This window comes from Meleagris gallopavo, chromosome 1 (assembly GCF_000146605.3).
Source record: "Meleagris gallopavo isolate NT-WF06-2002-E0010 breed Aviagen turkey brand Nicholas breeding stock chromosome 1, Turkey_5.1, whole genome shotgun sequence".
Lineage (NCBI taxonomy): Eukaryota > Metazoa > Chordata > Aves > Galliformes > Phasianidae > Meleagris > Meleagris gallopavo.
In genome coordinates, this window is record NC_015011.2 from 127,150,334 (window position 1) to 127,174,375 (window position 24,042).

Sequence of the window (24,042 nt, forward strand, 5' to 3'; positions counted from 1 at the left end):
AGAGGTGCCGGGCTGCACCGATGCCTCGGGAATCCCTGGATGAGGGAAAACCGAGCGAGTCCCCTATGCACCCCGCGATCAGCCGCCTCAGCTCTGCCTGGGGCAGCTCCGAAGCAGCAACCTCGGCGATCAAAAGGGTCTCTTCCGGGTTTGCGCCCGTTTAAATCTCCCGCCGCTACCCTGGCAACGCCCCCGCCACGTGAGCCGCTCTCGCGAGAGGTGCCGGGCTGCACCGATGCCTCGGGAATCCCTGGATGAGGGAAAACCGAGCGAGTCCCCTATGCACCCCGCGATCAGCCGCCTCAGCTCTGCCTGGGGCAGCTCCGAAGCAGCAACCTCGGCGATCAAAAGGGTCTCTTCCGGGTTTGCGCCCGTTTAAATCTCCCGCCGCTACCCTGGCAACGCCCCGCCACGTGAGCCGCTCTCGCGAGAGGTGCCGGGCTGCACCGATGCCTCGGGAATCCCTGGATGAGGGAAAACCGAGCGAGTCCCCTATGCACCCCGCGATCAGCCGCCTCAGCTCTGCCTGGGGCAGCTCCGAAGCAGCAACCTCGGCGATCAAAAGGGATTATTTATTTGTATTAGGGAAAATTTTCAGTGTGCTTGAATTGAAGCACTGAATAACTGCTTGAAATTACCAGAAGCAATAAGCAAGCCTTATTCTCAGAGCATGCTATCTCTTTACCCAACTTTCAGAATCTGTGCTCAGCTATAGAAAACTATGCTGAGTTCCACACATTCACTGATACGTAGGCATAAGTTTGATTTTTGTTTACGGTCATAGCACCACTGAATGACCTACAAGTGCAAAGCATATGATGAACAAAAATTTAGTGTCACTGAACTGCAATCATGTCCAAATTTGAGGAGCTGGAATTTAAATCAGAATTTTTCCTATATTCATACCCTCAACACCATGGGGGAAACAAAGGAGAAGGGAGAAAAGGTTTTATCTGACTTTTATTTATAAATATGATTTCAGTTTTAATTTCCTCTGGCCGAAGAATGGAAACTGCTGCCCTCTGATGCCTCACTGATACATGCAATAGGGATGATAATACATTTCTGCTGAATAAACAATGGACTGCTTATTGTTCTGTGCCTTGTAGATATTTATCTACAGCCAATGATAAAATCGAGATGTGCTCACAAAGCATTGGCCTAATTGGAAAAAATGGTTTTGCTGTTAATGACAACCCACAGTATGAGGCAATGGAGACATAAGTTTTTGTCAGGATTTTGGCCAGAGTAGTAGGGCCAGTAGTAGGGATTGAAAGGCAGGTTTCCTGAACTGAACAGTACTTTTCCCAGAACAGGTCATCCCCAAAAAATAGAAAAGCAGTAAATGATACTCTAATTGATACTGCTACACATAGGCAGTATATAAAACAAATTCTGCTATCATGTTCTCTTCTCCTGTACAGGTGCAACATCAGTTGACAAGATCAGCACCAAAGAACTGAGTCTGGATGTGTTCTGTCTGTAGCAAATAAGGCTGTAAAGCTGATCTTAAAAAGCAGAAGCGTAGAACAAAAGTGTGTAAAAGCATGTGCTACAAGTAAAAAAAAAGTGAACGTTTTTAGATAACTACGATACTTGTAAAACATTTGATCAATACCCTACATTAATTCATTTCCTCAGTCTCAGCAACATTTTTAAGGATGCTTCTCCAGTTTCCATGTTTCAAACACAAACTGTACCTCCATACTTGAAGTTTGGGCCTGTACTCTGATAAGTTTCCTCAAGCTGGCTCTCGCCTTATTCTTCAGTTAAGTCTCAATATTTTCATTGGGAATATTCACAACATAAAGGAGACTGAATATAAGATGTAATTTTTCCAAGTGCATAAGTAGTTGTGACAATATCAGTGTCTTTGAAGGAAATATCAAATACAAGTTGAACCTCTTCATCAGGTTGCACAAGTTTTCAGGCAGGGATGGCTTGAAAACTTTTATGTATTATTAAGGAAAATCTGTTCTTTTTCCTTCTGAGTTGGCCAAACCCCAGCAGCATTTCTGTGAGCTCCAGATGCCGTTATGCCCAAAATTTTTGTGCACTTTATTCCCGTAACTAGAACCAGCTCAGACATGAGTAACACACTCCCCAGCAGCTTTCTAGCCCACAAGCTTATAGAAATAACTGCCTCACCTAGCAGCACTGCACACTTCTGTCCAAATACTACTTTTTAAATATATACATATAAAAAAGTGCAGTAATTTTTGGCAGGCTTTTTGAGACTTACTCCTGCCAATTAAAGGCTACAGGAGTTTCCAAACCAAAAATCAAATGCATGGCAAAACTCTTAAGGACATTCTGCAGTCTTCTACCATTTCAAGAAAATAATCTTTCTATTTCTCAAAGTTAAGATTAAAACAGATTTCATTGATTGAGACATGGGGAAATATATTTGAATTTTAGCTCATTTAATGTCAGAAGTAAACACTCAAATATTAAAAAAAGCTATCACTTAATAAAAGAGAAATCAGTGACCAGATCCCCTTTTCTGGATACATTTAGAGTATGCATCTCATGCAGGTCTTAAGACAGTCCAAGCTTGTTTCCCTATCTTCACTGCTCTAGATGAGAGAGGATCTGGGGAATTTTACAGAGAAAATGGTGATTATATCTTGGTATTAGACATTAGATGAGCTTATTAAACACAGCCGAATCCTTGAAGCTGCAAAGTTGATGGAATAAAGAATTTTCTGGGAAAGGGAGACAGTTATATGACATATTTATTGTTTTCCTGTAAGACATGGGATCAAAAGTCCATAGTTAGTAACTGTAAATTTCAGTAGTTTTCAGAATTGGAAGATTTAATTCAAACAATTTTCTGTAATGATTTATAACAGAAACCATTATAAGAAATGCATGGGATTCCTGGCTTCTACATCTGAGTGTTGAAAATGAAATGTTTGAAATGCTTTATAAAAGGCTAGTTTTATCTCCAAATAATTGCACAAAAAGGAAATACAAATATGTTGAATGAACCAATATAACTGAATCGTTTTTATGTTTAAAAAAAAAAGAGAAAAAAAGAAGGAAGTAATACATTATGATTTGTCCATTAATCTCCCATTTAAGGTCCCTATAGTGCACACTATTGGATGAATTAATATATTTGTTCAAGCTGCCATGAGGCTTACAAACCCATGACTTCACTTACGTAAACTGGATGCTCAGACATTGTTGTCAGTCCTCTTATAAATATATATCACATTCATCAAATGTCCCAGCAACTTAAGTAATGGCATCAAAGGGATAGTTTTCTGGAGAAAAAGCGTTCATTGATTTTGGTTTGTCATAATGTAAGCTTGGAAAAGAAATTGATTAACCTACAAAGACTCAGTATGTTCCATCTTATTCGGTAGTTTAATATGTAATCCATGGTTCAGTACTTCACCAGTGAGGGAAGATGTATGAAAGTCTCAAAGTACCAAAGACTTGATACTTAATGGAGGAGACGTGTTTGTGTGTTCATAAAAGACCTCAAAGGGCACTGCTGCTACTGTGCCTTTCACAGCTTCAGATTCAGAGGAAATTACATCAATAAGGAATATGCTCAGGATCCTCCATAGCTGACATGAATTTCAGCTCTCTGTGGCCTGACCATTCCAAAGCTCTTCCTGTTATGCTGGTTCCACACCTGAGACTGTTATTTTCTTTTTTGGTCCTTTCCCAGGAGTAGAGATGACATTTCCAGGGTCATTCAGGTAATTAAAGCTGTCTCCAGTGAGGCTTTCAAACACATTTAAGTAAGCTTGGTACCTTGATTTCAAACCAAAACATTTCAATAAGCTGCAGAAAACCTCTCCTCTGTGAAGATTTGCATCTGTTTAGCTGATAAATACTCTGAAAATCTCTTTCAATATGTGCATTTGCAGATGTGTGCCTATATCATATCTAAATAACACCAATTTCAAACCATCCTCCACCATGCATCAAATCTATACACCATATAGACAAGGAAACAGTGAAAAAGTGCCAGAAGGGATCATCCTCCACTGAAACTTCACAGTGCTCTACTTCTTCAAGTATTACCCCCAAAGCATCTCTGTTTAAACCACGGTTCCCAGGATTGTTAGGCTGCACAGCTCCTGACTCAGTGGAAACTCCACAGCTGCCTCTGATACCACAGGGCTGCTACACACACTGCCCTGACTAGAACACTCCTTCAGTAGCAAAAAAGCTGGTTTGAAAAGTAAGGATACAGAACGATTTCCCAAACTGTTTATTATTATTTAATTTCTGGACAAAACTGTAAAAATTTTTCTTTATATTTCAAACATTCTAAAACACAGAAATTTGAGGATCTAATGAGTGTTAAATGGCATATTATAAGAGGAATATTTCAAAATTTGATATTCAAGGTGACTAGGTAATTAGCCAATCTGCAGCAAAAATGATAACACAAAAGATGTATTTTGTAGTGTATTCTTACTATAGCGAGAAAAATCTCATCTAGTTTATTTTGCCTGGATCTTAGACCATTACTTTTTTTCCTGAATATATCCTTACTAAAGAAGTTTGGTCTGTTTTTCAGCAGTAATAAACACTTGAGTGTTCAAAACCTTTCACATTTCACTGCCAATAGTCAGAAAAACATTATCATTTGAATTTGAGTCCTGAGAAACCACAAAGTCAGATCAAAGTCTGTGTGCAGAGTAGATGTATTCTGTCTGGTAAATAGCTGTTTTGAAATGACATTTTCATCTTTGAGATTTATATGCTCATAAAGTCAAGTGCAGTATTGTAGATCTTCACTTAATTCCTTTTGCAACATACTTTACTACGGGTCTTAAATCAGCCCTAAGACTGCCTCATCTTTTTAATAAAGAGGCTACAGTTTTGTTACCAAGCAAATCTTTTTTGCAATCTGCATCTTTTTTCTTTATTTGTTTTACTGTCACTCAGAGAATGAAAATATATATAAACAAGTCATCCATGAAATTCCATGCATTGGTGTCATAACTCTGAGGCCTTTCAATCTTTGTACACGAACAGTTCACAGCTCAGACGTCTGACTTGATCGAGCACAGATGTCTATGATATCACTGAGTTCTCTGGAAGACAAAGTATATTATTGCAGTATTAACATTGAATGTGTTTCTGTTTAATATGTGCTCCTGAGACCAAATTCCCTATGTCATCTGGGATGCTTTTTTCCAGATAAGTACAAGTCAATAGAGTTGTGCTAGCAGTTAAAGTCATACCAACACTTATGATTAATGCAAATAATTTGTTGGAGTTGCTAATAGTTTACAAGAATTGAAGAACAGATCAAAAAAATTCATGGAAGAAGAACCTGCTCAGAGCCAATAACTACAAAATTCAGGAAATCCCTGGTGGAGGTGAAAAGTGTGCTGCTATATATTCCCAATTTGTACACTCTTTCCTATACAGCTGTTATTATCACTTGTATAAACAGGAAAAATCAAATCATCTTTAGTCTGATCCACTGTGGATGTTTATATGTTCATATCTCTATTGTGAAGTAAGTAATAGCAATTCTTAAAACTATTTCAGTCATGTCAGTAAATTAACCTTCCAATCCAATGAAAACAATACAAGGAACCTTCAGAGAGTGTAATACTCAATACCACTCGTTTTTGATGCAGCAGTGCTGATATAAAAACAAATAGAAGTCTTACAGATTTCAGAGAAGGACAGGACTGATCAATAATATAAATGAAAAAAGAATCCCTGAGTGTCACTACAGGAGATACAGTGCAAAAGTATAGCAGAGTACAATCTGCAAATTCCAAACAAGTAATATTTCTTGCTTTGGGTAAGCTCTTTTGTTCTTCACTATTATCTTTGGAATACAAAAGTACTACATTTGCAGCATTCTTAGCTGTCCTACACAGCATTTAATCAATTTAAATTCTACGTTATTCTGCTCCCAAGGTGCTTAAAATTTTTTCTTGCTGCGTTGAACATTCAAATGTCACTACAAAATTCAAAGCTCATTCCCTCTTGTTTAAAGTTCTATCACAACTCCTTGTATATTGGCACTTCCTGAATTAACAACAAAAACAAGATCCAGAGTTTCCAGTTAAAGTAGCTAAGGAAGGATTCTTGAATTCTTCCCTCTCTCTCTCCCACAGTCTCTATTACCTGAACAGATGTGAACTTTATTTTGGGGCAGCCATATTTCTCACCACATCCTGTGATTACAGTTTATATTAAATTCCTTCCTTATCTTTCCAATGTCAACTCTAGTTTTATGCCACAGTCTTCTTGCAAAAAAGAGTGTTGACTAAAGCCAAGCAATCAATCATTTCTAATCCAGCATAATCCAGTAAATGATGATGTGGTCATCCAAGTCTTATTTCAAAATACACCTTAACAAATGTACTTAAATCAAAGCACAGTAAAGGTTAATTTAATAGGTTAGGAATGTGAGCATATATCTTAATGTACAAAACCCACATGTCATTAAATTCATGTTCTGCAGAATCCATGGTGTTTTCAAAGGTAATTAGCATTCAAAACTTTAAAAATTCATTTGTAATTTTACTATATTAAACAAACTCGCATGCATTAAATTCAACACCAAACTAAATCAGACCTAAAATGTTTTCAGAAGGTCCTGTTAAAAAGCCAACGACCCTTAAAGTGACACAACTACATATTGTGATGTTCATTAAAAAATAACAGTTCGTTTCTCTTTCTCCTAATTACAAATAGGTTTAGAAATACAAATTCTAGTGCTCAAAAACTGTAAGACCCAGAAAAAGAACCCCAAATTAATTACCTCTGGAATTTACGATGTTTAAAGCAGTCTCATTATATCCAGAACTCTGCTCGTATTCATGAGTAATTAAGACAGAAAATTCTGTTTTTTGCATATTAGTATTATGATGATGGAGTAAAATTAAGATATTATTTTATTTTTCACAAGCATAATATGCCTAGTTCAGATAGCTAATTGCCACAAAGGTATAAACTGTTTTGCTAAAACAGAGAAGCAGAATATGTATTTGTAGAATTTGAAACCTGATTGTTGCCAAAAATGTGCAGAGTGAAAAGTCTGCCTAATTTTTACTGTAAAAGTTTTGAATTTTAATTCTAAACTAAAACTGAACAGTGCTAAGGAAAATACACTACAGTACAGTGCAACAGCATTTTGCTTCACAGAAGCTTAGGAGATTTTAGTAGCATGTTTTGATGAATTAGAAAACCAAAATAGAAGTTAATTTTCTAATTTCTCTTAATGTCTTCACACTACTCTAATTCAGAACCCTCAATATAAAATAAATTACATTCTTCGTTGGTCTCTTTTCTTTAGGTAAACGCAAAAAGATGGGTATGTTCAAGTCAGGAAAAGAGATTAGTTCTATGGAAGGCACATTAAGAAGAAGCAAATTACATCTGTGCGTTTATAGTGAGCTGCAACTAAATTAGCATTTTTAACTATGCTATAAACTGAGCTCCAGAAGTCAGATTTCTTCTCTATGAGGATCCGCATCAAATGCAGAGGGGATGATTTATAATGCAAAGGAGCATTTCTCTCTTCACTGACCAAAGAGGAGATCAAGTATCATATTTTCTTACAGTGAAAGTTAAATGAAGTTCATTATTCCTTCTCACCACATACTCAATTACAATTTACCAATGCTAAATATGTGTATATACAAATTGAAGATCTCCTCAGCTAATTGCAGATGGCATACTAGTCTGTGGAAGATGCGACATAGTCGGGGAGAACTAATTATTCTTTCCCTTCCCTTTGGAAGATCAGTTAAAGTTCTGCTGTGGTTTATAGCTGAAAGCAGAGTTTGCTTCCAAGTGATAAACACAGATGTTTCTCATAAACAGAGCTAGAGTAACTAAAATGTGCATATATATATCAAATTTCTCTATGAAGCTAAAAGTTGCTCACAGTAATGGGTTAAATTCAGAAGCATTTCATTGTATTTTGAAGTGCTGCAGAGCCCATCAAGCCCGTGATGCTGACACCCTCTCAACCTCCCTGCTTAGCTCAGGTTAAATTTTGAATTGTTGCTGGAATACTCAACCAAACTTCTGCTTCTGTTTGACATCCAAAGATGTCTTACGAAGTAAAAGCTTATCCAAAGTTGCCTCAGAAAGTGACTTTCTTGCTTGTCAAGTCTCACATTTTTCATGTAGAATAACCTGCCGACCACTGCCTCACACGAGTACTACTTTCTGGCTTAACTACCAATAGTTTAAATAAGCCTTTTCCAGAGCTCTATTGGGACATCTTGGGTTTTATGATTCATCTACACAGTTAAAGTAATTGCAGAAAACAGACATGCAGACTCCCAAGGTTTCCAAATCTACTCACTTTTGCTTTAGATAATGCAAGGAACAAACTAAACATAACACTTAACACCTGCACTGACTTCCTTGCTTCATCTTCTTACTCACCTAAGCAGTGTTTAGATTTAAATCCAGTAAGTATTTTCTTTCTCTTGTGTACCCTGCCTCTTGACTTGGGTTAGTTTTCATGTTGGTTTCTCTGCAATCATACTGTGCCATTCTGTTCAGGGGTAATAACTCATCCTCTGTTACCCTAAACCTGTCACAGCTTTTAGACAAAAACTCTTCAGCTTCACCTCACTATATTACAATACAAGAAGTACCAGCTTGTGGGTAGAGAGCCTGAACATAGCCAGGCTCAGTACAAACAAGCAGCTATGATCATCATCCCCTTAAATACAGTGTCAGCAACAACTGGACATTGATAACTCTTTCAGTCACTAACCAAGAGAGTTATGCTTCCTTCACCTCCTTAGCTTTATGAATATTTTGTTCTTTTATGCAGTGCATGAAAACTGCAGGATGGGACAGTTAAAGCATCCTCAGCTTTCTCTTCCAGGATAAAGTGATAAAGTGCACTCTGGTGGGTGATGACATTAGATGTGTACAGGGAAGAAGTGGATTTGAATGATGTTAGACAGGAGGGGCCTACACCAAAATGTTCAATATCTTAGAGTAAGGCTGTGATTATTAGCTACAAGACAAAATACAGTGATGCTTCTTGGCATACAATGCTCTTGAGGAATTACTTCTGATCTGATTTGGAAATGGCATGGGTCTCCAGGAATGGATTGATGTCTGTGAGGAAATCAAAGAGCACAGGAAATGTGCGCTGTACTGACTCTGGCTGGGATGGAGTTAACTTTCTTCATAGCAACATGAATGGTTCTGTTTTGGATTTCTGAATAAACAATTTTGGTAACACAGCAGTGTTTTATCTATTACCGAGGAGTGCTTGCACAGTTCTAAGGTCTTATCTGTTTCCCCTTCTGTCCCCGCAGCTAGAGGTGAATAAGAGGTTGGGAGGGGACACAGCCAAGACAGCTGGCCCAAATTGGCTAAAGGGATATTCCATATCATACAGCATTACAATCAGCAATAAAACTGAGTGCGGCAGGAAAGAGTTCTTCCAAGGTAGCTGTTGTTCAGCTGGTTGGAGGGAGGGATGGACTGCTGTTAAATCACTTATGGGTTTTTGCTTGATTGATTTGGTTTGTTGGCTTGCTTTTTCTTTCTTCTCTTATTAAGTGGTCTTTATCTTGATGAGTTTTTCTTGCTTTTTCCCTTCTAAATCACTTCCCCATCCTGAAAGCAACTGGGCTGAAACTTAGCTGCCAGCTGTGGTCATCCAACACAATACCAGAGAAGAATAGTGTTGAAGACAACTTAAGTGTTTTACTTGCTGAGAAATTTATTGAGTTCTTTTTGTTTATTATCCATTTTCCTATCTCTTCCATAGAGTGCCTAAGCATTTTACTGTAGGCCTTTGGTTCTCTGATGAAACAAAAAGCTTGCTTTTGTGATATTTGTTCTATTGCCTAAATCCATCTGGACACTGAACTCCAGCTGCTTATGCTACATTTGAAAAATAGGAACTAAGTGGTGAAATTATTTACTCCAGGTTCATAATGTTCCCCCCAGTGTGTTGATATATAATGTGCACTGAGGATACTGCCAAAAATCATTGGTGGTACATGTACAGAAACAGGAACATTTTCTATTTTCTTTCCACATAATTATTTACTGGTAATGGTATTGCAACCATTATGCTATATAACGTTGAATTAGAAAATTACCAGTCAGCTGTAAAACAATATTGCTATAGTAATATTTCCATTGCAAATCATATTCTTCTAAAAGCCAATGTGTATGGAAAATTTTCCATTGGCCAGCATTAAGATTACAATTGTAACAAGCCTACATTTCTCCAAACATGCATCTGGAATAAAACCTCACATCTAATACCCTAAGTTGCTTTTTTTTTTTTTTGAAGAACTTCAGGCATACGAGCTGATACATGACCCACTGGAGTGACAGCATCCCTGTCCTTAATGTGCACTTTAGATGACACAGTGAGGACACACACAGTAAAGGTGGCTCACAGCTCAATCCTTTGCTGAGATTAAACACTTGGGAAGTGCTTTTTAATTCCTGCATGCACAGCTTGCAGCTTGAAGTATTGACACCTTTCCCTGAATTTTTCAGTGCTATGAGCTGTCTATCAGATTTTGAACTCTTACTATGCTGATATATTTCTGCTGTTGTGCCACTCACACATAAGGGCTTCACACAGGGTGTGTGATACTACAACTGACAGCAAATCTCAGTGCTTTGTGGGTGTGCTCAAGGCAGCTTTCATGACAAGTATTAAAGCTAGCTTAACAATTCTGCAAGAAAGTAGTGAAAAGTAGCCAAAAATCCAATACCATTCCTAAGCTAACGCTAAATAAACTATAAGGAAATTCCTGTAGTAAAATTAACTTTCTGAAATGAACTTTGCTTTCTTTAGCAATTTGAGGTCAGCTATAACAACAAGAAAGCAGCACTGGAACTATTACAAGTACCCCGAAGGAAAATCTCCAACCAAGTTGAACTCTTCAACTTCTAAGTATTACTTGCAAATAAAATTGTCTAATTCTGCCCAGCTGGAAGACGGCTATGCAGGTGCATCTTTCCTAATGTTACTTGCTGAGGTTTTGCTTTTTTTTTTTTCCTGTGTGTAGAATTTAGCGTTAATGTATTTTCCACAACAGGCATTTTAAACCCTATACTCAATTAAAGACATAAGGAAGATGAGTTAAAACAAAAAGTGCTCCCAGGTCTTGGAAAATTTGGCCTTGTAAAATCAAAAGAAATAAATGAAGGCAAGACTATAGGTGTTCTGCATGGTTTGAGCAGGTTTTGTAGAAGTGTGAGTCCACTCTGCGGAGATTTGGCACCTGTTTGGAGGGAGCCCGTGAGTAAGCCTTTCCCTGAAGGACTTTTGTTCTTTCTTCAAGCAAGTGCATACACACCTAGCTGATTTATTAAGCAGAAACTCACAATAGAAGGAAGATGACAACTGATGGCATGTACTCCCATGAGAATGGAAAAACCTGACACCAAAGGAGAGAAGGGAGAAAGACATCAGGGAGCTGGCAGTGGTTTGCTGGCTATTCCAGCCACACCAAGCTGTGCCTCGAAGCACTGATCACTGATCACTCAGAGCCAGAGCCCAGCACCATCAGCCCTGTTCTGCTCACTTCTGAGAGAGGGACAAGAAATGTCACTGCAACCCCTCTCCTCCTGAGGTGGATACCCCAGTAGTAGGGAAAGACCTTCACAAGATGCAGGAGAATCAACCATGAACAATCTAACTAAAGTACTCAGAAAAGCAGTGTTTTACCGTTATTGCAAGACAGCTAAAAGTGCTTAGGATCAAATTTATTTTGTTAGTCAGCAGTGTAGTGCTTGGGATAAGAGATAAGCTGGATGTCTAAAAAGCAGAATGCTTAGAGATCCCAATCCATGGTAAAATGAACCATGCTGCTACCAGCATGAGGAAAAGGCAAGGAGGATCATCATCGTGCCCGGGCAGTCTTTGGCTGCTTCAAGTCTCAGTGAAATCATTGCTCCTGATGCTATTTTTGCCACAGCACATGGCTCCATTGATTAACTTGGTCTTTGCTCATCATACAACTGCTAATACACAGAAGAGTTTCCTAAAAGCAAAAACAGGTTCCAGACACAGACCCATTTCAAAACAGTGACCATGCAGATTAAAGCCCTTAGAAGACAAGAGGATAAATAACACTTTACAATAGAAGAGCTTGTGCTGCTGCAACAAAACCATGAGGAATTTGAATTAAATGAAAGTGAGCTTTTAGATATGAGTAGCATTATCCCTTCATTATATTCTACATGCAGTTTGGACATCAAACTCAGGAGATAGTCCATTTTTCTTGGCTTGAAATCTGGAAAAGAAAAAAAGGAAACAGAGAACAAAATTTAAGTATTTCTTGATCACTGCATACATCTGGTTTTAATTTGACCAACTGATGTATGTATAATTTCAACATTGTGCTCCTACCCTTTCATTCCTCCCTGCCATCCTGTGTCAAGTTCCTTGTTCTCACTGCATGCCCCTGCAGGGCCGCTGCTCCCTAAATCCCAACAGCACCCCTTTCACTGGACACCAGTGCTTGCTTTTTCTCTCCTGTCAGTGGACAGGGACCACACATGAACTTGTTCCTTCAAGCATGTGATCTATATGCTATCCTTTTTCTAAAATGCGCATGACTGCCCGTTATTACTACTGCTTCATGACTATTTGGAAAGCAGCATACCCATACCCGAGTACAGATAGTTAACAAGATAAGCATGAGAAATGAATGCAAGAACTGAATGCCATTTGCAAACACAACTTGGCCAAGACAAACTGCCCTTTACAATGCCTTCTTCAAAATCATATTTGAATGTGCAAAGTTTGAGTTTAAGAAAAGGAAGACTGGAGAAACAAACTGAATGAAATATAGTTCTTCCAGGTAATCGAAAGAAAATATTCACAGATGTTAATCAATATACTTTCCTATGGAGAAACTGATTATCACTGTCCCTTCTTATATCTCATTTTATAGGAAAGAATTATCCTCAAACACTCAAAGACTGAATTTGCATAAGATCAAAACCTCAGTGTAGCAAAGGATTTAGTCTCTCCTTTTACGCCAGCACTGTAGAGTGCTTTTCACATTTTTGATTTACAACACTATGAGCTATCAGCAGATGCCAGCTTCACAGACTGTTCAGAGTCTTCTGTCTTGCGTTTGAGTTCTATTTCCTCACACTCCTCTTTTTCTGGACAAAATGACCTTGTCTTGCTTTCAGTCTTTTCCACTGCCATAAATAGATATTAATGTACTTCAGTTTTCCATTCCATTTTAACAACGTTCAGGTCAGATCTTCCTGACCGTTGGAAGTGGATGTATTAACAATAACACACTAGTTCAGTCTGGTTCTGTCCTGCAGCTATTTCACATAATATTCAGAACTGAGAGATTTTATGGACAAAATATCCATCATAGTTATGGATATTCCACTACCGATGTGACAACTGCCATTGTTTCCCCATAAAATGATGATGACCATATGGATGCACAAGTAAATGAGCAGAAAGCACTTCCATGGAAGAAATATATTTTTAATTACCAGATTTACATTCAAAAGCATGGGGAAGACTTTATAGTCTCTTTGCTGAAAATGCAGTAACTGGAGAAGTTTTTAAAACTCCTACAGCTTTAGCTAGCAACACATGCCTAGCATGAATATTTCCAGATCATACTATTTACCTCCGACATTTTGTTCAAAATATGTTTATCTCATCTTTTTTTCCTGATGGTTAAACAGCAACCTATGAAAAATGTCAGTTGAATAATAGATTACATTTCAGAATAGGTTATTACAATACAACAGTGAAAATGTTTCATTCATTCCCCAAGTCTTCAAACTCTTCAGTGTTCATTATGCATATCAGCAAAAACAAGAAGAAATAAATTTTGTCATCTTTAAAGAATGGCATATTTCTGCCTGTATGATTTCCTCTGATACTGTAGCAAAATATATCATCTAGTTCAAGGTGTTGGATTTATTTATTTATTTTGTTCATACTGTTGTTGGTTTTTTTCCCCTAATTGGAAAAAGGGTTGTATTAACATACTGACTGAAGTGGTTCCACTTTTTTGGTAAACAGTCCATATTTATTGAAAAACTGAACATTAAAAAAAATAGAAAAACAGATAAAACCTTTTTATCTTTTTTTTTTTGGAGGGGGGGGAAGGGTGGGAATACTTGCTCTAATACGGTTTATGTCATTAAGACTTGACATTTTCCTGATATATTATACTGACAGAAGAATTGCCTTACTGGGTACTTACCCAATCAATCAGATGCAAGTTCTGATTAAGTTCACATGAGCACCTCATCTGATTTTGGAGGCAATGAATCATTGCCAGGGATGGGGCATCCACAACCTCCTTGGGCAACCTGTTCCAGTGTGTCACCACCCTCTGAGTGAAAAAATTCCTCCTAATATCTAACCTAAACCTCCCCTGTCTATTTAAAACCATTCCCCCTTGTCCTATTGCTATCCACCCTCGTAAACAGCCGTTCCCCCTCCTGTTTATATGCTCCCTTCAAGTACTGAAAGGTCACAATGAGGTCTCCCTGCAGCCTTCTCTTTCCAAGCTAAACAAGCCCAGTTCCCTCAACCTTTCCTCATAGGAGAGGTGCTCCAGCCCTCCTTTGGACCCATTCCAAGAGATCCACGTCTTTCCTGTACTGGGAGGCCTCAGGCCTGAACGCAGTACTCCAGATGGGGCCTCAGAAGAGCTGAGTAGAGGGGGACAATCACCTCCCTCTCCTTCTGGCCACCCCATTTTAAATGCAGCCCTGAACACAGTTGGCCTTCCAGGCTGCAAGCACACACTGCTAGCTCATGTCCAGCTTCTCATCTACCAGGACCCCCAAGTCCTTCTCCAATGGATTTCAATGGACAGTGCCAGCATAGTCCCTATACCCAGAAAATCGGATGACTTGATTTCTGTTTCAGGTCTTGCTTCTGAGCCGTCTGTGAGAAGGGATTCAGGAGGCCTCGGTGGTCCAAATCAAATATTGGGATAATAATTTTCATTCCTTTGAATGAACACTACAGTTTCAGAAGAGAATATCCAAAGAGGTTAAAGAATTTCCAACACTGCTGATTTTCTAGATTTAATTAGACAAAGCCATAGCTAACCTCATTGTGACATCTAATGGTTCCTTCCAACTGACCTTATGATTCAATGATTTCAGCAAGATGAGCTGCTCTTGCCCAAATGCATCTCAAAAGAACTGCAGGCACATATGAAAGATCTGATATTACACAACAGCTGACACTGATTTTCATGTAGATGCAACTTATAGTGACTGTGATTTCAGAGAAAAACATCCTTCCTTAAAAACCTGACCCCAGGCTTTTAACATGCAGCTTAGTTGATTAGATTCAAATCAGAACAATAATATGGTCTACAATAGAGTTAAAATTTTAAATATGTATTTATGTTATTCTGATTTTGGGGAGTTTATTTGGTTTTTAGTATTCTACTCAACTACTAAATTTGAATAAGATCAAATATACAATGCACATATGGGTGAAGACACCAACATCTGATTAGATCATTTTTATGACTGTAGAAAATAAAAAGGCACTTCAAACCCAATTACAAACACTGCTATAATATTGTCCTGATATCATTACTAGATTTAAAATATAGTGAATTCAAAACTAATTTATCAAAGAGATGGAGGAAAATAAAGAAATGAAACTCATCATAACAGAGCTAACAAAGCTCTGTTTTGAAATACGTGCTTGCTTCCAGTTCCTTATACAGTGCAGGTTCAGGAAATTATTTTATGACCTAATTTCCCCTGATAGCATTTGTTATGAGGCTAAGCAGTAAGGAGTTCCACCATGCCTTATGCTTTGCTGACTGCAGCCCTGGTGCTCTGCAACTAATGGGGCACAGATGGGGCCATGAACAAACAATATGAGGTAGGTGGGAAGGGACAGATTTATAGTCCTACTCATTCTCCTCCCCCTCCAAAATAAACAAAACTATGGAAAAGCTAATCCTCCTAGGCTTCTAGAGAAATTTCTAGCCAATGTGATGTGTACAGCTTAGAGGTTTCAAAATGGAGTGAGGCAATTAGACTGTCAGATGCATTCCTCTTGACATGACATGCTAATCTATAACTATTATGACTGCTGTATCTTTTTGAAGTCAGTTTACCTTGGAGTAACACATGGTCTAAGAGGAATTGTATGAAGCCAAGCAATCTATATGTGATATTTCAACCAAATGGTATGCATTTTCAGTCTTGCATGCATTAGAAGTGCTTCTGTTTCAGCCCTACATTTAGGGCAGGGTTTAGGATCTACAAGGATTATTGTCTCTGAAAAATCTAGCATAGCAGAAGACAAGCCTGTCAGTGTGTGCTTGCTTATAAAAGCTACTGACACAGATATTTAATTCTAGGTACACACTGGCTCACCAGATGTGTAAGATAAAGTATTTTTTCTTTTAAAATAAAACCATTTATTTCTAGAGGTAGAAATAGATCTTTCATTCATGTATGAAACTCCTTACATACCATTCTTGGCCCTTCCATCATTGCTTTCTTTTTACATGCACACAAAAATATAGATTTCATTGGCAGTGAATAAGACTTTTGCATAACTCACTTTTTATAGGGGTTGCTCTTTCATCTGGTCTTCCTCATGTTTGTTGTAAAGTCTAGCAGTGATCTAAGAGCAGTCTCATGCTGATAAAATTGTTTTATGAGGTAACAACACAGTATGATTAGTTTACTACTCTTCCATCTACAAATTAAGATTTGAAGATCAAGTGATGTTTCAGAATTGTTGAAGATGTAAAGAAGTATAACGAGCTCCTTGAAAAAAATTTATATATGTAACATCATACCTCCTGACATCTCTTGATTAATCATAACAAAACATTATTTTCACTGACATTTGAAAGTTTTAAAAAAACTGTTATGATTTGGAAATCAAAGGCACACTTTACTATATCAGTCTCAAAAGACTGTGTAATAGGTGTCATCAGGTCTGCTATCTGTAGTTCCAGCAATTTGTGGAAAAATACCTCTCTGCTATTTCTAAACCAGGGAGTGAAGCTGATTTCACCAAAATAACACCACACAGTCCTTAGGTAATGATGGCTGTGAACTCCAAGCTCCAGACCAAAGCTGTCCTCCTAATTGTTTGCAGACGATGCTGACATGTTAGACAAGTAAGAATTGCTCACAAATGCACGCTGGAGTGTCAGCTCCAATGCGTTAACATCAAACAGACCTTCATACGTAATGTGATCTCATGCATTAGTGTACTGTAATTACATTGTTTTATTCATTCTCAATCTATCTGCAATTCTTCACAGCAAGCAGCAAGAAACAGCCATGACATCTCATACTTTCCCTAACATAAGTGATTTTGTCCCTGTAGGACTGTGGTCCCCTACAATTCAGGAAGTTTACCTCTGAGCTTTTCAAGAATGAAAGAGATATATTGAGGAAAAAGTATTTTTTTGAGCTTAATGAACAATGTGATGATTTTACACATTTTAAATAGTTAGCTGTTGGTTGAGGAGCCATTTCATAGTGTTCTAAAAACAAAAAAAATGTAAGCATATTGACTGGCTGGGGAACTGGAATGACCAGTTCCAGTGCAGAAAAAAAGGAAGGAAAGACACAGTTTCCTCAAGAATCTCTTCCTGCAAATAATCCAATTTAGGATAGTATCTCATGCTGCTATCTCATGAAACAGCAGCGATTACTTTGTAAGTTAACTCTGTACTATTATCATTAAAACTAGAACATAAAATATTAGGTTTTGTGCTTCCCTACTCAAAGGAGGTGGAGATTATCTTTAAAATAAAGAAAAAGCACCACTGAAAATAGGCTCCTGCACCACAGGTTCTTAGCCAGGTGCTACTAACCCCACTGGGTTAAGGTCGCTGTTACTAAGTGGGAGCTGAGAGAGCAGTATGGCCAAGTGACTGCTACAGGGCCCAAGGCATGACCCAGACCCAGAGCCTGGAGACAGGAGGAAAAGGGAATGCATGTGAGGATGAGCAGGAGGAAAAAGCCTCAGCAGTAAGACCCATTGTCTTAGTTTCAACTGGGACAGGATTATTTTCTTCAGTGTGTCTGGAATGATGCTATGTTTTGGTTCTAGGAGAAAAACAATGTTGATAATACACTGATGTTCATAGTTGCTGCTAAGCAGTGTCGTAAAGAGCCAAGGCCATTCTCAGAGAGGGCCCAAGGAGCTGGGAGGGAACAGAATCAGGACAGCTGACTTAAACAGGCTGAAGGGATATTCCATACTATATGACATCATGAGGAAGGAGTTTTGAAGGGGTGGGAGCTCATCTCTCTCTTCCGCTGCTTGGGGTGCTAGCTGGGCATCACCTGGGGGGTAGTGAGCAATTGCTTGTGCATCACTTGTTTTATATATATATATATATATATATATTGGACTGTGTCTGCTCAGCCACCTGCAGGGTTAAACCGCAACACCCATCTAAGGCTGCAAAGTGCTGTGTTTTAACCTAAAATACACATTTGTTTAGAGGCTAAGGGATAAAAGAGTTAGCAGCACATATGTACATCACTGTTCAATGATCAAACCTCTTTTTGCTTTTAATAGGTGTACTATGAGACAGAAAATCTGCTGTCCTCCACATTTAATTTATTACAAGGGCATGTCAGAATGACAGAATATCTTCACTGCAGGAACACCAAGGTTTTTAGGCATGTTCCGTTCTTCTGGGGAAACTTTAACAAAATTTAATCTGTATTGACTACTTTATAAATGAAGCTGTGGGATACAGAGTCTGATGGCTTCTCTTTACCCTTCTACATGGAAAACCAGCAGTGGCCAGTGTAACGTTTCATTTTGCCTCGAGTTGCTTTTGTTTGTGGCAAAAGCATAATATAGTATCACTAAGGATGGGTGACCTGGCGTGACACTGCTCATCAAAACATTTTCACTCCGCAGGCTGTAAATCTATTGATAGCCCTGAGTTTTGTGAACAATTACTGTAGAAGTGAAGAATATCCACGTAATTTTATTTGACATGTAAACTGCACTGTGCTCCAAATCTGTCATCACTGCACTGAAATCCATTCTTGATATTAATTTGTAAAAACGGCAGGTCATTTGAGGAGGAAAATATTTTTTTTCTTTTTTTTTTTCCCCTGGAGAACAGTGCATCTTGGATTTGTAGGAGACAAATCTTACAAGGGCACCTTGCCAGTCACTAAGCCATGTCTGTCAGCTAGATCTGTTTCCCATGTAAATAAAACTCTATTTATAATGTATTTTTTTTCCTGGGAGTGCTTTGTTTGAATACAAAAGCATGCAAACAGTGATCATATTTATTTAAGTTGGAAAGTTAGAAGCTAATGAAGATTGATGGGGTGGAAGATTTGTTTTCCAAAAAAATATCTGAAACTTCAGACCAACTTCTTAAAAGCATAAAATTTAGCAAAGGAATTTTTCCTTTTAAAAAGAGTTTTGGGGGCAAAAATGCATTTTTCTATTCATAGTATTGAGAAATAAAAAAAGCAGTTAAAGGCAAAGCCAACACAACTTGGATACCTCTTAGCATAATCCCATGTTGTGATTGGTTTCCTCAGAAATAGTCTGCAGTGAAAATTAATGCTTTACACAAAATACAACAGAAAAAAATGCTTTGTTACTGCTGAACCCCTAGCATTCTCCACTCACTGATTTCAAAACCTCACAGCATTAGGCCTCAAGCATTTAAAAATGATAAGTAATCCAATAGTTTCACCTCCTTCACTGAAGTCCTGATGAAGACCCAAATTACTTATAAGCCAAATTAATGCCAACAGTATCAAGATCCGAAAGGGTTCCTGGAAGATTTTTGTTCCAAAACGGAAAGAAATGTCTCTTCTGTCACTCACACCAAGCTTTTGAGTGGAAGTTCTCACAGCTGTGAGCATGAAAATAGCTGGAAAATTGTAATTCCAAAATTCCAGTATTTATAACTATCCCCCAGACACTCAAAGTGAATTCATACAATGGACAACTCAGTACTGGCTTGGCCGTAAAGACTACTAACAATAATTATATAACAACATGAGGCTGGAAATCAGATAAGTGTGTGTCCTCCAGGGGTTACTATGGCAACAAATACTCTTTAATATCTTAATCAACTAATTCAACAGTTGGGCACACCCTCAGTAAGCTGTGGTTGACAGACTAGAGGGACAGGATGCCATCCAGAGGGACCTACAGAGGCTTGAGCAGTGGGTCACGGTGAACCTCATGAAGTTCAGCAAAGCCAAGTGTAGGGTTTTGCATCTGGGTTTAAGCAACCTCTGCTACCAATACAAGTTCAGGGATGAAAGGATTGAGCACAGCCCTGCCAAAAAGGACTTGGAGGTACTGGTAGATGGGAAGCTGGACATGAGCCAGCAACGTGCCCTCACAGTCCAGAACGCCAACCACATCCTGGATTGCATCAAAAGAAGCGTAGCTAGGAGGTGAAGAAAGGTGTTCCTGCTGCTCTACTCTGCAATGGTGAGACCTCACCTGGAGAAATGCATCCAGATGTGGAATCCTCAGTATAGGAGAGACATAGATCTGTTGGAGCACGACCAGATGACAAAAATGATCCAAGGGATGGAACACTTCCCTGTGAGGACAGGCTGAGAGCTGGGGCTTTTCAGCCTGGACAGGAGAAGGCTCCAAGCTGACCTGATAGCATCCTTTCAGTATCGAAAGGGGAGCAAAGGAAATAAGTGGACAGATTCTTTAGCAGGGCCTGTGGCAATAAGACAAGAGGAAATGGTTTCAAACTTACAGAAGGGAGATTTACATTGGATAAAAAGGAAAAATTATTATATAGTGAGGGTGGTGAGGCACTGGAACAGGCTACCCAGAGATGTGACGGAAGCTCCATCCCTGGAGACTTTTAAGGCCAGGTTGGACCAGGCTCTGAGCAATCTGATCTTGCTGTGGATGTTCCTGTTCATTACAAGGGAGTTGGACTAGATGGCCTTTAAATGTCCCTTCCAACTCTAAGGTTGGGTTATGTTTTCTATTATATTTTAATTCTGCATTAAGACTGTTCTTCATTAGCTATAGAACTGGAATGTTACTGAGACCACTGCACATGAAAACCATCATTTCAAGACCTGTGCCTGTACTAAAGATCCTTCTGGTATTACATTAATCGGATAAACATCCAATTCAACACAACAGGTTTAGTTGGTTTTGAATGGGTTCACACAGTCACCCTAAAGGAATTTGACTGTGTGCAATGAGAACTCCCACAGTTAGTTTAATGAATAGCTCTTTATTGAAGCAACAAGTTACAGATTTCCCTGGATTGCCAGTGATAAATAAATATCTACAGTAAGGCTCAGTAAACCAGTATTTACACTTGTGAATCAGACAGGATTTGTTATAAGATTCTCCAGGATCAATACTCTTGGTTAACAAAGTTCTACAGTTTATCCCTTGAAGTTCATAATGAGTTCAAAAGTTCAATGAACGTTTTTTTCTAATCTCAAAACTTCAACTAAAAGGATTTTCCTAGTGCTGTTACTGCTAGTTTCCAAGAGTTATGCAACAATCCCATTCTTTAGATATGTCTCACACAGAATTGAAGAGGATGGGCTTGAAATCTCAGAATAACAGTATGGTTGAAGTTGGAGGGGACCTACAGAGCTTGTTTAGACCCATCTCTGCGCAAACACAGTCACCCAAAGTAGACTGCCCAGGACCATGTCCAGACAACTGTTAAAGATCTCCAAGGGGAAGACTCCACTGCCTCACTGGGCAAACTGTGCCAGTGCTGCCTGGTGTTCAGAAGGATCCTTCTGTTTTAGTTTGCGCCTCCTGTCTCTTGTCCTGGCACTAGGCACCACTGAGAAGAGCCCAGCTTCATCTTAATTACACCCTCCCTTCAGATATTTATAGACACTGATGAAATCCCCCCCCAAATCTTTTTTCCTCCAGGTTGAAGAGAACCAGCTATCTCAGCCTTTCTTCATAGTAGAGTTGCTCCAGTCCTTCATTCATCTTGGTGACCCTACACAGGGCTCTTCCCAGTATGCCCACATCTTTCAAATTCTGGAGATTTCTAAAAGCCTGCTGCCAGATAACAAAGGCTATGTTTTTTCCTTCTCATTAGGGATCTTTGTGCTCCATAGTTTCTTGTGAAGACCAGGCACAGGTCTCAGAATCAGAGAAAGAAAATTTCTTAGAATACTTACAGACAAGCTCCTCCCATTCCTCAGACTTTTAACCATTAAAAATTAAAGCCTCAACAAATTTCCATTCAGTTGCTACAGTGCTGTTTTATGTTGGAATTCCATAGAGCCACTTTATTCTGAAAAGTCATTTTTAGAGATAAAGCAGAAAAGTAGCAGATTACTACAAATAAAACCAGCTTACACTTTCTCTCATTTACACTTTTCCTTATTTATCTTATTATCAGGAAAACTCTGTAAAGTCCTGCCAAATAAAGTCCATCCCGGAGCACTCTTCGTAGGCAAACTGACTAATAGCATACTGACATGGAAGCACCTTCAGAGCTGGAGGTGCAATAGCCTCTTCACTTTTCAGTCCTTAGATCTCACAACATAGCAATGCTAAGTCATGTTCCTCTGACTTTCAGATTTTTGTTCTTGAAGGAGACAATGTAAATGAACACTATAAGATTTGCTTATATCAACAAGCACTAAAAAGTGTATTTCAACAGAAAGGTGTGAACTTCAGCTTCTGATTTTCCCTTTACAAATGCTGACTAGCTGAACATTCTTTTCCACAGTTATTTCAGCAGTATGAGCTACTTACCTCGTAAAAGTTGTTCTGCACACATTATAAAAATGTACTGTGGATTATTTCCAGACTGTATGTAATGTGTATTATCATATATTGCTCATCCCAGATGAAGATCATGCTCACGCCTAAAGAAGGCTCAGTGAAGAGTAATAAGCATCAATACATTATGTCAATAATTTGCCAGAAAGTAAAACAACTTGGACAAAAGATGTCATGTTACAAAGTGCCTTCATACAAGTTAACTGTAGGAATCATCAATATGCTTCTTCTAGAAAAAAATCCACAGGCAAAAAAATCATTGGAAATTATACTGAACAAAACCAGAACCTTTCATATTAATGACTTTAGTTTAGGTCAACTGACTAGTTACAAGAAAAGATAGCTAATCAGAAGCCTAAAAGAGTTAGTTAAATCTTTCCAGAACTGTTTCAGCCTTCTTATTCATTTTCTTCATGATAAAAGCACAAAATGCTGTCTCTAGTCCAAAAGCTTTACAGACAGCAAAAGCATATATCATGTTCATTCATTATATTGCATTATTTTTTCCAATAAGTGAGAGCGTGGTTGAAATTCAAAGCCTTGTTCTTCTGAGATGGATTTTCTGGAAATTGATGTCTCTATGGTTGACTTCGCTTTTTTGAGTCAAAAAATTCACACTGTAGTATTGGAGAGTTCTTTGAAAGTCATCTGGTCAAGTCAAACCTGTTTCTCTGAATTACTGCCTTTTGGCTTCTGGTCTCACATGGAATGCAGTAAACACTTCTTGAAATATTCACACATTTCTACTTTTAGTTTGTACAATCTAGAACTGGAAAAAAAAGATTTACAGTGGGTTCCACATAAGAAGCTTTGCAATTTGGTTCTGAAAATAAAATTTATAAAGAAGTTTGCCTGTATGAAATCCTCTTGTATATAGAATAGGCCTTGGGATTGCTAAATTTTCTTGGAGTCCGATGGTTGTTTACACCCCAGAAATGCTGAAGAGTCACAGTAAGACTTTTCCACTTACTTGCTGTTTCTGCATTGGAAAATATTGCTTAAAAAAAAAAAGAAAAATGTCTAGGCAATTGAAATTACAAGAATCAGTCCTGTGTGCTGAGTATGTGCTAAAGTTTAACCATGCCTTGAAGTTATGCCTCTGCTAAATGCAAGCAGCTGGGTCTTCAGTAGTCCTTCTTTGAAAGTGATCTTTAATACAGGAACATCATCAATGGAGCTGTTCATTGTAGTCAGAACAGTAATAGGAAAAATGTCACTAGTGGTCATAGAAGACAAGCAGATTTTCACTATTGCTCACACAAGGATCACCAGCATATCCTCTGTGCTGGTGGAAGAGAAAGAAG

At 38.4% G+C, this 24,042-nt stretch overlaps 1 protein-coding gene across 1 annotated transcript in view; it reads left to right on the forward strand.

Annotated features, from left to right (window-relative positions):
* The first annotated feature begins 254 nt into the window (after positions 1 to 254).
* The window catches only part of MXRA5 (matrix remodeling associated 5), a 104,980-nt gene continuing 81,192 nt past the window's right edge, over positions 255 to 24,042 (forward strand). Inside the window, exon 1 of the mRNA XM_031557541.1 lies at positions 255 to 578. Coding sequence (XP_031413401.1) covers positions 255 to 578 — 324 coding nt within the window. The remainder of the gene's footprint in view (positions 579 to 24,042) is intronic.